This window comes from Macrobrachium rosenbergii, chromosome 42 (genome assembly GCF_040412425.1).
Source record: "Macrobrachium rosenbergii isolate ZJJX-2024 chromosome 42, ASM4041242v1, whole genome shotgun sequence".
Taxonomy (NCBI): Eukaryota; Metazoa; Arthropoda; class Malacostraca; order Decapoda; family Palaemonidae; genus Macrobrachium; species Macrobrachium rosenbergii.
This window is the reverse complement of record NC_089782.1, coordinates 35,713,262-35,727,879: the sequence shown is the minus strand read 5'-3', so window position 1 is coordinate 35,727,879 and position 14,618 is coordinate 35,713,262. Positions and strand designations below refer to the sequence as shown.

Here is a 14,618-nt window from a genome sequence, read left to right as displayed (position 1 = left end):
CTCGCTACCCCTACTACTCGCGCCCGCCATCTTTATTCCAAAATTAGCACCTCCAAGCTTGGTGCTATCTGGGTGGGAAAGGAAGTATAGGGGAGGGAAACATTGGTGACACAGGTCTTCCTCAGAAATAGATTTTTCCGCTAACAAAATCCCTTTCTGGGCTCTCGACCTGTGTCACCCAGTGAAATAGTAACAGAGAATCAAATTCATACAATAGCTTGCAGTATCATCTAGAGTTTCTACTTAATGAGCTAAATAAAACTAAGAGAACAATACTGTGTTTGAATAGTTCCAAATATAAAGTTCAGAATATATCAAAACTATATACATAGTCTAGAATAAGTGACCAACACCAAGATACTTAATGTTAGACAGATTATGTCCAAATACAGGATATCAATGTTACAGGCAATGAGTCAGCCGCCGTAGCTAGACCTGATCTGGGTGCTGGGCTAGAAAGCAGGGCATGCAAGCGAGGCAGGTAGGCTATGAGAATATACCAATAGGTAATAACTAAGAATTACATTAATAATAACGACAAGCAAGAGTTATATAAACTAGTCTTGAGCTGACCAGATGAACAATACTTCCTGCAGCTACAGTGGAATATTTAAGAACCTCTAGGGACTTAAGATAGTGGCGTTTAAATACTGTTAGTGATTTCCAGTCCGTATACTTTTTGAGGTCATCAAAATTCATATTGTGAAAATAATTAGCTGAGGTAGCCACCGCCCGAATATCATGTACCTGGGGTACTGAATCCGGGTTAGCCTGTTTAATGAAATAAAGAATTTATGTTCGGATGGCCTTTAAGGAAAATGGTACCCCCATTTTCCCAACAAAGAGGGCCTGTGTCTCTTTTTAGAAGTCTCTATTTAAATAAACTTTAAAGTGTTAACTGGACATAAAGATAGATCCTAGAAGGGGAATAATCTTCCAAGGAGACCATCTATTTTGGTAAATCCTCATTCTTGCTAGAAATCTGAGATCCGGAGACAACAGAACTTCTCTCCTGATTGAGGAAATCAACATGATTCGGTTCTCTAGAAAGAGCAGATAGTTCAGAAATTCTAGCCCTGAGGCTAGACTTATTAAAAATAACACTTCTTAATACTGAGTATGTACATAATTCACATTGTGTCTGATGTCAATTTATACGTCATTTAAGAACCAGGGAAACCGTGTGACGGATTGTTGGTCTAAGACGAGCATGTTTGTAGGAATTGACGAAAAGTATGAGTCTGTAAGGTTAATATTAAAGCCATATAAAAATATTTTTCTTAAAGCAGATTTTGTTGTAGCAATAGTATTTTAGTGGCCAACTTTTCTCAAATAATGACTGAAGAAAGAGATTGCTAGATTCGTGGTCATTTTCTGAGCTTCATATTCCCTTAGAAATAATGCTAACTTTTTAACTGCTGAGTCATATTGCTTAAGTGTAGATTCCTCTTATTTGATTCTATGAACAGTGTATTGAGATATCAATAACAGATCTTTCTGAGCTGCAAACTTCATAAACTCATAAAGCTAGGGCACTCAGAATTCTTGAGGAAGCTGACACAGTCCGAGTTTGCACTACTTGTGTCAATCTTGGATTGGGGATTTGTTTGTGTCGGAGTTTCAACTCCAGTAGAAGAGGAAACCAATTGCTCTTCGGCCAATTGGGTGCCACAAGTGCCATTTGACCTTTGAATGATCTGAGTTTGTGTAAAACTTTCATCAATAGGTTTGTTTGTGGAAACAGAGATCCTTTTTGCCATCTGGTTCCAGTCGATTGACATCGCATCTGTGGAATGAGCTAGAGGGTCTAGATTGAGCACCGTACACAGTTGTGGTTGTTCTTCAGGCAAACAGGTCTACCTAGAGACCCGGTACCTGGAAGACAAATCCACTCGAGATGTCTTGTCCAAGGACCATTCCGACTCCAGGGGAGTTGTCCTGGATAGTGAATCGCACGACATTTCCGAAGACCTGCCAGTGGGTGAATGACAGGTTGCAGATGTTTCCTTGCCAGAGAAAATTGCAATCATTACCTGGATTGATATGGCTCAATTTGGAGCCCCCTCTGCTTAGGCAATGTACAACTACTGCGCTGTCCAGTACCAGTCTGTTGTAACTGTCTGGCTGACGTAGTTTCTTTAATGTTAGAAACACCGTCAGCTGCCTCTAGAATGTTGATATGGGAACTGGCGGAATACCGTTTAATCATGTTCCTGAACTTTCTTGTGTTGGGAGATCTGATCCGCTTAGTAAAGTATCTATGGATCACCATGATGAGGGGAAATTGAAGAGGCACTGGACTCGCCAAACTCTTGACTGTCGACCATGGTTGAAGCCTCTTCCTCAATATCGGCGGAATTAGAGACACACTCTTGTCTCTGTTTCTGTTGTTGGTTGTTTCTACACCTTCGTTTATATCCTTCAGTCTAGTTTTTTAGTAAACAAGTCTGTTACTGAAGTTAGAACTGAAGAGAGCCTAGAACTTCTTTCCTGGGTACGACGAGAGGCTCTTTTTGTTCTTGAGGAACTGCCTGGTAGCTTTTTGGGCTATTTCCTCCTCTTGGCTGGCGGAAGACAGTTTGTGTGTTTAGGTCCCATTGGATTCCTAATCACTGAAATTGAGCAGCCAGACTAGATGGATTTTTCCTGTTTATTTGGAATCCCAAGTATTCCAGGAAGTTGATTACTGTGATTGTTGCTTTTCGACATTCCTTGGCGTTGGATGCCCAAATTATCCAATCGTCCAGGTATGCGGCCAGCATAATCCCTTGAGCCCGTAGTTCTTGAACTACTGTCTCTGCCAGTTTGGTAAATATTCTGGGCGCTATGTTGAGCCCGAATGGCACGAGTCTGAACGAGTATGCTTGTTTTCCTAGTCTGAACCCTAGGTAAGGAGAGAAATTTCTTGCAATCGGGACGTGATAATATGCATCTGTAAGATCTATAGAGGTGGTGACGGCCCCATGGGGAAGTAGGGTCTGTACCTGCGAGATTGTAAGCATGCGAAACTTGTAGCATTGAATGTATAAGTTGAGACGAGACAAGTCTAGAATTACTCTTTGCTTGTCTGAGTCTTTCTTTGGGACACTGAATAGACGGCCTTGAAATTTCAAGTGTCTGACTTTCTTTATTGCCTTCTTTTGCAGAAGGTCTTTTGCATAGTCCAGTAAGTCTTTGGATGGAGGTTGATGGAATCTGACTGGCAGAGGAGGCCCTCTGCTCCAGCTCCATCCCAGACCTTTCGAAATTATACTGTGGGCCCATGGACTGAAGGTCCAATGGTCCCGGAAGAGATACAATCTCCTGCCTACCTGAGGAGGCTCATTATAACCATCTCTTTTTACCAGAACAAAATAATATATAATATAATGTTAACCACCCATGACATTGAGATTATATATAAACATAAATGAATCGGTGGCAGAGAAGGAACCCGTGGCCTAACTCTGACGCCGAATCACTCACATAAATTAGTCTACTTGTACATATCAGCTATAAACATGATAATAATAACACCATCAAGAAGGCACCAACTTGCTGGTGGAGGAAAGGAAACTAATAAAAAGACTCAAATTCTATGATCAGAAATAATTGAGCCTGGCTCAAACCATGATACAAAGGTCCCCCTGCCTCTACACCAGCGACATGGTAATTTCTCTCAATAATATGCTCCAAAAACCAAAATGGAGCAATTGGATAATATCCAGCAGATTTTCGTTCTGCTAATTGCGGAGACTGAAGGTCGAAAACGCAACAGAGGCAAACATGGTGCTACGTTCGGCTGCGCACCTGTAGTAAACATATATTACGTACAATTCATGAATACTGTGCCTCTCGCGTTTAAAAACCAATCAGATATAATACTCAACTTAGATGGTGTGAAATCCTCACGGGATGACATGATTACAGCTGTAAAAAGTACCAAAAATATCAAAAGAAAGGGACACGGTGTTCTCGTGTTGTGCTAAATTTTTGGAATAAAGATGGCGGGCGCGAGTAGTAGGGGTAGCGAGCGGAAGGTAGTAGGTAGAACGGCTCTCCCATGATGGGGGCTTTGAGAACAGAGAGATCTATTGGGCAAAGCATCTGTGATAGTGGCTACCACTTGCCCCTTAGTGTATACCGACACCATTGTGGTGATGGATCCAGGGGTAGTAACCCTGGCATTATGGATAGCTTTTTCTCTGGTATATTTAGCAATATTTATACCTAGAAATGAGTGCTATTGGAACCATTTCACTGGGTGACACAGGTCGAGCCCAGAAATTGTAAATTTTGGACTGTTACAAGTTTATAGAGTAGATTATTTTGAAAAAATGACTCATTCAACAAAAAGGAAATGAAACATTGCTATTGTCAGCTTTGAAATTAGGGCATGGTGTTGGCCTTGTATATATAGCCTAATGTGCTTCAAAGAGATAAAACACCAATGGGACAAAGATGTTTACTACCAGGCATGAATGAGGATCACGTTTCCATTGTTACACGTGCAATTTTCAACTGAAAGATGTTGTTTATGCCCATATTAATTTCTTTCTAGTCCCTTTGAAATTTTGTCTTTATTGTGTAGAGGTGAAGCAAAAGTAAAATTAAATATTTTGATGGCATAAGTTTTTATTTTTGTCATAAATAATGGGATACAGTATTCATAAATTGTAATAAACTTTCAAGTCAGAAATCGGTCCAAGTATACAGCTGCGTCATTGTGCGTGTACATTGTGCATAAAAGTAATTTTCAGTGACTTGTAATGTTGTAATATACTGGAATTTTTACTATTTCTTTGAGGTTCATTACTGGCAGGAAAATATTTGCTGTTACCTGTATCAGTAGGTTGATAAACTGTTTACAATTCTGTTTAAGTTTGTTTGCAAAATACAGTTTTCTTAAACTGAAAAATTTATTTATAATACTCTACTTATTTTTAGAAGCTTATTTCAGAAAATGTTTCATATGACTTCTGTTGTATAGTATATTTGTATAACTCTTTCATAAGTAAATTGTACATAGATCAGTTACTTTTTACCTAGAATAATATCCTGATTTATAAGAAATTAACAGATTGAGAATACGATGAATAGATCCACTTTATGACACTGTGCAGTAATATTTGAATGAACATTATAATAACAGTTTTCAAGGTTTTCCTTTTAAGGTTTAGAGAGATTTTATAAAAAGTTACATTCAGTTACAGGAAAGTGTGAAAGAAAAGAATTATCAATGCAGTAAAAAAGAGTATTATGATTATAATGCATTATGGTAGCTTGCTTTTAGAATTTTTTAATTCAACAAGTGTGGCAGAAAAAAGTTTAAAAATGCTGCAAAAATCTGCTTATTTATAAAAACATTAAAAGTTTTAAAATATTAAAAATTATATATGCCATATCTTCTCATATTGCCTGGCCTGTATATAGAATTAATATAAGGCACACATGACCTTTTGTGTCATAAAAACTTCATCTAAACTTTAGCAACCAACTTTTGGGTCAGAAAAAGGCACACACATCATCGCAGATGAACTCCAAGCAAGATTCATTGGACAACTGAAAGTTGCTTTACTACCATCAGAGCATGTCATGTACACCTGAAAATATACAATGATTAATATCAGTTAATAAGATATCAAATATCCATCTCATTGTATGGAAATGTGATAATTACATCATGTCAGCTGATTTTTAAAAAATGCTTATTTCTATACTTACAGTTCCAGTTGCAGAACTACACTCATACGTTGCAGTTCCGTTACACACTGGTAGAGATGGTTTAGTGCACTGACTCTGACTTGCCCAATCGCAGTTCTGTAAATAATTTATTAATTAGTGAGGACTGTGATGAAATGTAAAATAATAAGAACATATACAAAGGTTAAGACATGCAGTTATCCCTCAAAGTTCTTTGGGGTTAAAGCCCCATAGGTTAGGCTAGGCTGCCATGGGCTAACGGTGTTTTGCTGAAATGGCGCTGGTAAACTAAACTAAGAATGCCTCAGACTGCTGTAGATTTAATCTAATCATTAGTCACTTTAAACAGCTGTCAGTAACTAACATTATAGATAACTATACGCAGTAGTTATTTTTTTATCTAAATACTAATTATGATTAAAACCACAATGAGCCGAACTTGAAACACCTCTGATTACTTCAGTTTTTGATAACTAGTGTACTACATTTCTTGCATATGTGCATGATTCATGTTACCAAGAGACACAAGAGTATGATTGTTGCAAGACTGTTAGCAAACTTGGATGTTTAACTATATTCAAAGAATAGATTGCTACCAGATCACCCAAACAACAGATCTGCCTCCAACACCTCTGGCATGTTTCACAGACAGGAGACAACAACTTCTACAGTACTGACTCCATCTGTACCTGTCCATTTAGAGGTGTCTTATAAGACATGGTTCTTTCATTTGACGTTACATGAATATAACAGAACCAGAACCCAAATTTGGCAGGTACCCTCACTGGATGCAATACTACCGGGAGGCATCTTCCTGCTCACCACATTGGAAGTTTGGTTACAAATCCAGCTAGACCATGTCATTTTTGAGAGCATGACCAACTCTACTGCAGAGAATCCGAGCAATCTATGGTTAGCAAAAGCAGCCCATTATCAAAAACTAGTTTTTCTTCAAATTTTCCTAAAAATTCCTGATCTTTCTTGGCTCTGAGTTCTGCTAGGCAAGACAGACACACAAGAAGAGAGGTGCCTACCTGATCTGAACTATCAATGGGTACACATACAAAGAACTAACACTCAACCAGTTCATGATCATCATCTTTTATATCAAGAATAGTGTGTCTAGGACTTATGAAGACCCACAAATTGGGGCTAATGTAAATAATGGATTTTTAAGGTGAATATATTTCACTAAAACATATTTTTATCCAAATATATAAGAGACTGCTGCTGACATACCATTATACTCTGGAACCATAGTGTACCGTCTCCACAAGAATACTGATATCCAGTGCCATGAGAGCACTGATAGTATTTCTGACAATCACAAGGATCTGCCCAGAGACCATCTGATGGGCACACAACTGCAACAAACCAAAAATTATGTTAAAATCTCAGCTGATTGTAAATTATTTTTTTAGTTTTAGTTACTTGATTTCCACAAGTCTTTTATGTGCAAAATTAAGGTAAAACTTTAAATATTCTACTTGAATGGGTTTTTTTACCTTTTAAAAATTACCATGTCCCCTGGCGTCAAAGATGCTAATTTTTTTTTATTAATTTTTCATTGACCCAACCTAACCACAGAGGAAGGTTAACTTTGCTATTTGGTTACCAGAGTGCCTGTATATGGCCTCTGAACGAAGTGCATATATAATTTTTACTTAAAATAGTAAGCAAAAGTATCATAAACTATAAATATCTGTAGTAAGTGTTGTATATCAATATTACCAGTATTTTCACTGTTCTCAAATGACCCTGACTTTGAGGGATCATTAGCTATCAAAAGTAAAACTGTAGTATGTTAAAAGAGTTTACAGTAAATCTTACTAGAGAAAGACCATTGTAATCAAAGTGGAAATTTTGCAATGCATTCCTTTTTTACGATGATTTATACAGAAAATCACACTTTTAGTTTTTCGTTCTTTGTAATGTGCAAAATATTTTCAGGTTTGAAGATTACAATGTTTCTTTCCTAATTTGTAACACTTTTATTGTTTCGATTTTAATCTTTATTTGTCCTTTTATTGCTTGAACGTGGGATGTCGTGTTCGTGACACGTTTCAACCAAAGTCACTGAGCAATGAAATGTTATTCCATATTCTTAATATTTTTATTGTGGTCTTTAGTTTTTCCTTTGTCTTAAAATACTGCACCAGCTAAACCCATCCATTTGCAAGCACTGAGACAAAGTTGGCCAAGGAAATTTGTGATGCAACATATTAGGTAATTTGTACTGTATCATTACTTCATATTTTTTTGTTAAAAATTTTCAGTATGCTAGTTTGTCAACTTCAGAAAATTTATTTAATATTAAAATCAATGAACTTAAAAAAACTTAAAACATGTAAATGAACTGATATTATTGTTCTTGAATATTTAAAAAAACTCAACCATATTAATACTTTCTCCATCTACAGTTATTCTGATTGTTTGCATTGAAATACTCTGGCCTCATTACATGTATTCCTTAGATCTGTCCCAAGTCTCTAGGTATATGATACATTCTATTAACGAAGACTTGTAAGTCTCATGGCATTTTGCTAATTTAAACAGCAGCATCTGCATATTTTCAATCCGTAAATTTTCTGTCATAATTCCAGTCTAAATCTTCTCTCAATTTCCAAACACTTTCCATAATAAAACACATGAGAAGAGCAAATAGCAAAGGTAACAATATTTTCTAGCACCCTACTATTCACTGTAAATTCACTTGACAAATTTCCATCAATTTTAACTTTGCATCGTCTTCATTATTTGATCATTTCAATTAGCTTTACATAGTTAATAGGAATACCCTATGTTGTAAGGACTTCCATAATACTGGTCTATGGACACTGTCAAAGGCCTTCTCATAATCAACAAAAATCATTAGAAGGGGATTTATAAATTCCATCCGCTGCTGTACAATGTCTTGACGATAATATTTGACCTGTAAAACTGCCCTTTCTATGACCAGATTCTTGATCTCAAAGCATTTCATCAATTTCTTTTTCTAACCTACTTAATATAATCATGCTGAATATTTTCATCACAACTAAGCAAGTGCAATGCCTCTACAGACACCATTCTGCAGTGCCTCTATAGTCACCATTCAGTCAGGTCACCCTTCTTAGCTGTCTTTCCTACAGCTTCCAGTGCCCAATCATCAGGTTTTGTTTCCTCTGGCCGTATTCTGCATTCAGTCCAGTTAGCATGCAAGGTGTCATTTTCAGATAAAATCATCACAGTGATTCAATCATAGTTGAGGGCTTTTCATCTCAAGTTTTTTTTATTACTGGTTCCACTTCCAAGCAGTGAATTCATTCGTGAATACATTCAGAGCTAATTCAGCCTCTGGTATATTCACAAGTCCTGTCAAGCATTTGTACTTCTTCTTATGTTATCACTAAACCATTCCTCCTTGTGAGAGGTATTTTCCTTTTTTTCTTTTCATTTATGGACATTTCATTGATAGTTATGTGGGCTGCCCTAACACCAAAGCCACTCCCTGAATACAAGACTGTTAGCATCATATGCTTGTTTTTCTAGATATTTTCTCCTATCTCTTCTTGTGCGTCATTCCACTTTACTTTATGACGATCTAGAACATTCTATATTGTGTTCTTCATCTCTTCCTTGAATTTTCCTATCATTACCTTTTGCTGCTGTCTATTCTTGATTATATCCTAGGTTTCATCTGATGTCTACAGTTTCTATCTTGTTACCTTGTATCCCTACACAGTAATGTACTTCTTTTCAGCAAATTGATGTTTCCTGATATTAATCATGTATGCACTGGTTATCTGCTCCATCTAAACATTGTGTAATTTATAAATGCAAATCTATTTTGACATATACCATAAAATACCTTTATTTTTTAACGCTTTGAAATTTGGATGGTATAATTTACATTCCAGCAAATGTCACACTTTGGGAGTCTGATGATTGCAAATGACACTCCACTGAAATGTTTTGGCTAATTTGAACTCATCATTTTGACCTTTTTATTTTTGTTGTATCCCATTTTTAGAGCATACTAGAATGAAAGTACAAGTATTCAGCTTAAAATGACTCCATAAAACAGCATCATAAATGATGATCAATAAATTTACAAGGCCAATCAGAGTTTAAATTCTCACAAACAAGTTTTGTGACACAACATGGAATATCAAAGGATAAAATAACAACTCGTGTAAAATTATAGATAAAAGTATGTTTTAGAATAAAATACTAATTCTTTCCACTTACTAATTCCCATCACACCTTCAGATTACTAATTCATACAGGAAAGGCTTGTCTATAGCAAGCAGCCTAGTAACCATTTCCGTGGAGCAGTATGTATAAGGTACAGTAACTGCAAAAATTTTATTTTTCTGCTGAAATTTTCACTTAGTAAAAGAAATGTCTGAATACTAATTTTTGTTTCATAGCATTAATATGTCTTGTACTTTAGTCCAACACTAAACATATCTAAAGAATTACAATGAAATCATATCTAGAATTCTACTGTACTAAAGTACTGTAATTAAAAAAACTTACATGTGTAGGCACATTCTGGGTTAGTTCTAGGCTGCTGTGAGGTCTGTGGTGGTACTGCAGCTGTTCGACTAACAATATTGCACTGAACATTGTATGACCAATCACAATACTGGAATATAAAAGTTATGTATTTGGCAATTTCAATAACCAGCAATTCAAACACTGCATTAGGAAATATTACTTTGTAAACGCCTTTATTACCCATCTTTGTTGTCACTAAGATCTAAATTTCAATTAAAACACAAAGGAAGTGGTAGGCTGATAAGAGGAAAGATCATTCTTGCTAAATAGTACTGTCGTTAGGTTCTGGAATCGACAGCCATTAAGGGGTTTTTGAGAGGGGAATATTTTCTCGGTAGTTTTTCAACTTACTTTTTTCTCATCCAGTCATGTGGGCATGCTATCTAAAGCTGAAAGATCTCTTGTAATGTTATGTCACCTGTGGCAGTCAGTGGGTCTGGTAGTTAAGTACAGCAAGTATTTTAAATTCTATGGTTATTATACGGGCATTTCTAATGAATATATTTTGCATTTTTTCAATTTGTTAAGCATGCAAACAAGTCTGTAATTAGTGTTGGGTCTCCCTTTTGATGGATGCAATCTTGCCAATATTACTCCTTTTCAATGGCATATATAGTAATCATGGTCTAAGCCCAAAATATCTTTCATGTGTAGCTGAATGCCTGAAAGATCAGCCATAAGGTGGTGCTAATGAGAAAGTGGAGGTTCCAGTCACCACCCAGCATACAAGTCGTCGCTTGATGTTTCGGACAAATTAGGTGAAGTGGCAGCACTCAAATCTCCCTTGGATGTATGTAGTTGAGTTTACATTGCTTTTCCTGCTTTGTTTTCTGTTTGTACTTTCTACTGTTTAGTACAGTTGTCCCTGTTGTTGTTTTTTTTTCTCTCATGAAGGATAAACAAGAGTAATGCGATATAATAGCATACAGTACTGATTGGGTTGTTTCAAAAAATTAATATCCTAATTTTCACTGCTAGCCAATCTGTAACCCTAATACATACCTGTAATGCCTGACTCCACAGTGTACCCTCAGAGCAATTATAATGAACGACACCGCCTGGATAGCACTGGTAATATTTTTCACAACTGCATGGATCTGCCCACAGTCCATCAGCAGGGCAGGTAACTGTAAAGAAACATTAGCGAAGAAATGCAGGCACAGTTTGTTGGCTACAGAATGAGGGTGAAACTCTCAAAAACAGAATACTGCACAATACAGTATAGCAAAAGGTCGTTAATAATCATTATCAACACTTTCACGTTTGTTTTTCCTTTCAGGGGGTTAGATAAAATGGGTCTTCATCTAAGTCTTTTTCTATGACGGGAAATCTTTCACTTATCAATCCGAATGTCCATTACAAGTTAAGCTGTTGCCAAAGCTGCATCCATACATAGACAATGGTTTGTATCCTTGTATGAGTAAACTACAGTGCTGTGCAGAAATGTGTACTGTACATTGTTTAATAACTAAGGAAAGACAAAGACATTTGAAAAATATATATATATTGTAAAGTGCAGTACCTATAAAACAAAGTTGTAAGTAAACACCATTATGAGAAAACTGACATGAAATTTCTTTCACAAATCATTCCTAAAAGATCCATGACAGATTAACGAGTCTCATGAGACGGGCTCCTCAGACACCCAGTACAGTAACACTACACATACACAGATACTTACACTGTGAACTACAAGCAGGGCCAACTGTCGTTGATGCAACTGTTTGGGGTTTCACTGTGGTTGTGGTCACTGGAGCCTGCGTAGCTGTGCTTTGTATAGTACTACAATTCACTGATGAAAGTAATTCTGATTTCATAGCAGACAGAAGAGGATATCTGAAAAATCACAATATTTGTCAGCTTTCCCAACAATACATGCATAATTACATTAAAAGCTGCTTAATAAAAATTAAATACTGGTAGGTCATTTCACTTCTGTGACAGGAATATATTTGTTTATACCTATTTCAAAAGGCTTAAACCCGTATTATGTTCTGAACACAAACCTCTATTTATATCTAAAAAAATAAATATTTGCAACAGCCATGACATTTTAAACGGCACTTCTGCCAATACTAAAGGATTCTGGTTGACCAAACAACTTTACAAATGCAGAAAAATAATAAAAACAAACAATTCTGAAGTTAGCATAATTAACTACCATAACTATAGTGCAGTTATTTATACCTGTATGGATGCCAGCAGTCCTCTGAAGACTTTGAAAGGAAGTTAATATAAATAGTTAGCTACATTGGTGACACATTTGTTTACATGACTAAAATCATGGAGGGAAGATTATGGACATGAGAATTACCCAAGTTACCATCTGGTTTCCCTTAACCTCAAGGATCAATGATTCATGAGACTAATTTGTATTACCATATAATACTGTATACTGTAAGGCAGTATTCAAGTCAAACCTCACATCAACAGAGAGAAAAGTTGGCAAATGCCAAATTCTCTTTGGAAAAAATATTTTTGAGAGAGAGAAGTGAAGAAACACACTGTGTAATTTACCTTGACACAATGCATACATGTATATACACACATACAAAGAGATGGAAAAATATAAGTACTGTATGTCACACTACATACTGTATTAGGTACAATACCGTACTGCATTGAATAAATGTCAGTAAATGTACTGAACCAGAGAGAGAGCAAAGTGTTTTGTAACTTATGCTACAACAGCAACAAAGATGTTTACGGTGTTTTTTTTATACTGAACGATTTTTATATATTTTACATATCTTGTATGCATACCTGGTAAATAGTACATATTTTTAGAAGCAATGCATTTTGCCAATATTTCTCTGAAATATTATTTTAAGTTGAATGAAAATTAAAAAATGCCAGTTAGGATAGGCTTTCAATCAACTTATAACATGGAGATACTGTAGATTGTAAACTAAGCAAGTCCACCAGGGTACTGTGTTGTGTTGCTATATGCTAATCTTTGTACTTCACAGATTCTTTTACTTCCAAGGAGGGAGGAGAGACCTTCTAAATGTTTAAGCTAAGGTGCTACAGAAAAATAAATTTCCAAAACCATAGGAATAAAAACAGAAACTAAACTCTTAAATTATATGTAGATACTGTAATACCTTCCAAGAGGACAAACTCCTTTGAAGTCTTCTAAATCAATGGCCCAAACCATCGTTCCTCCAAGTCCCATTGCTTTAACATACTGAGCCTTGATACGAACCATATCCACATCATCATATCCAACCCACTGATTCCCACTATAAGCATAAGGGCCTCTTGCTCCACTGCTGTCCTGAAATTTCAACGTTTAACAGTAATTAGGAAAGTGGGCGAGATACTAGAGAGAAGAGGACATCCATAATGATTTTACTTAGTCTTGTTATTTTACCAATATTGCAGGACAATGTTATTTACTAAACATGTTCCTCATCACAGGTTTATATGTTTGGAATGGAATTACTAGATGTGTCCATAGCTATCTGTAATGTGTATCAAAATATGTGATGTTAACTGCACCATTCATCTCAGTGAACTGCAACAATACTGTACACCATTTGAAAAATACTACTGAGAAAAGTAAAAGTTGAAAAACAAGAGTAATTATGATCAAATAATTAAAAATATAGTATCTCTTATTATTACTGTACTTAATAGTTTAACCAGACCACTGAATCAAAATACTCAACTCTCACAGGGCTTGCAGGGAGGGTTTGTCTTTAGTAATGAAGTTTTAATTTAAAAAAACTGACAACTGAACAAACTGAAAATGATGCCAATACTTATAAATCTCTCAAAAGAGTAGAGTACTATGTATAAACGAAATTTATGAAGAGGGAAATATATAGTACTGCAACTAGCTTATCGAGTCATTTACATTCCTTGAAATGTAAACCTTCTAAAAGACAACATGTATAGTATTATAACTGCAAAATTATATCTTTGTCACAGTCAATTATGCCAGAAGATGTAGAAAAGCAAACTGACTTACCTTTACAACTGTCCAACCATTTTTGACGTACTGACATATTTCCAGGTAACCAAGGTAACCTACTTCTTCTGTTATGGGACCTGCATTCCCTCCTCCAGAGGCTGGTGTTGGTGGATTCTTTTGTGAAGTACTTAATGTGAAGCTACGCCCATAAATGGGAACCCCTAATACAAGTTTTCTGGCTGAAGCCCCACTTGCTATCCAATTCTTAACCGTAGAATCCGCGTCCAGTTTCCTACTGTCATTATACAGTTTGGCATGATGGTCTGCTGTGGACTCCCATGAACCATAATAATCATAAGTCATCAGATGAATATAATCTAAATACTGACTGAGTGTTGGAACATCGTATGAAGATACAGTTAATGCTTTTGAGGCTCCTACAGCAGCAGTAAGCAACAAGCCCTCAGGCTCAAAAGCT

The 14,618-nt window shown here is 36.1% G+C and overlaps 1 protein-coding gene across 1 annotated transcript in view; it reads right to left on the bottom strand.

Annotated features, from left to right (window-relative positions):
* Window positions 1-4,596: 4,596 nt before the first annotated feature.
* The window catches only part of LOC136828250 (probable chitinase 10), a 68,685-nt gene continuing 58,663 nt past the window's right edge, over window positions 4,597-14,618 (bottom strand). Inside the window, 3 exon segments of the mRNA XM_067086109.1 lie at window positions 4,597-5,582; window positions 5,704-5,799; window positions 6,922-7,046. Of these exon segments, the coding sequence (XP_066942210.1) occupies window positions 5,466-5,582; window positions 5,704-5,799; window positions 6,922-7,046 (338 nt within the window). The 3' untranslated portion in view covers window positions 4,597-5,465.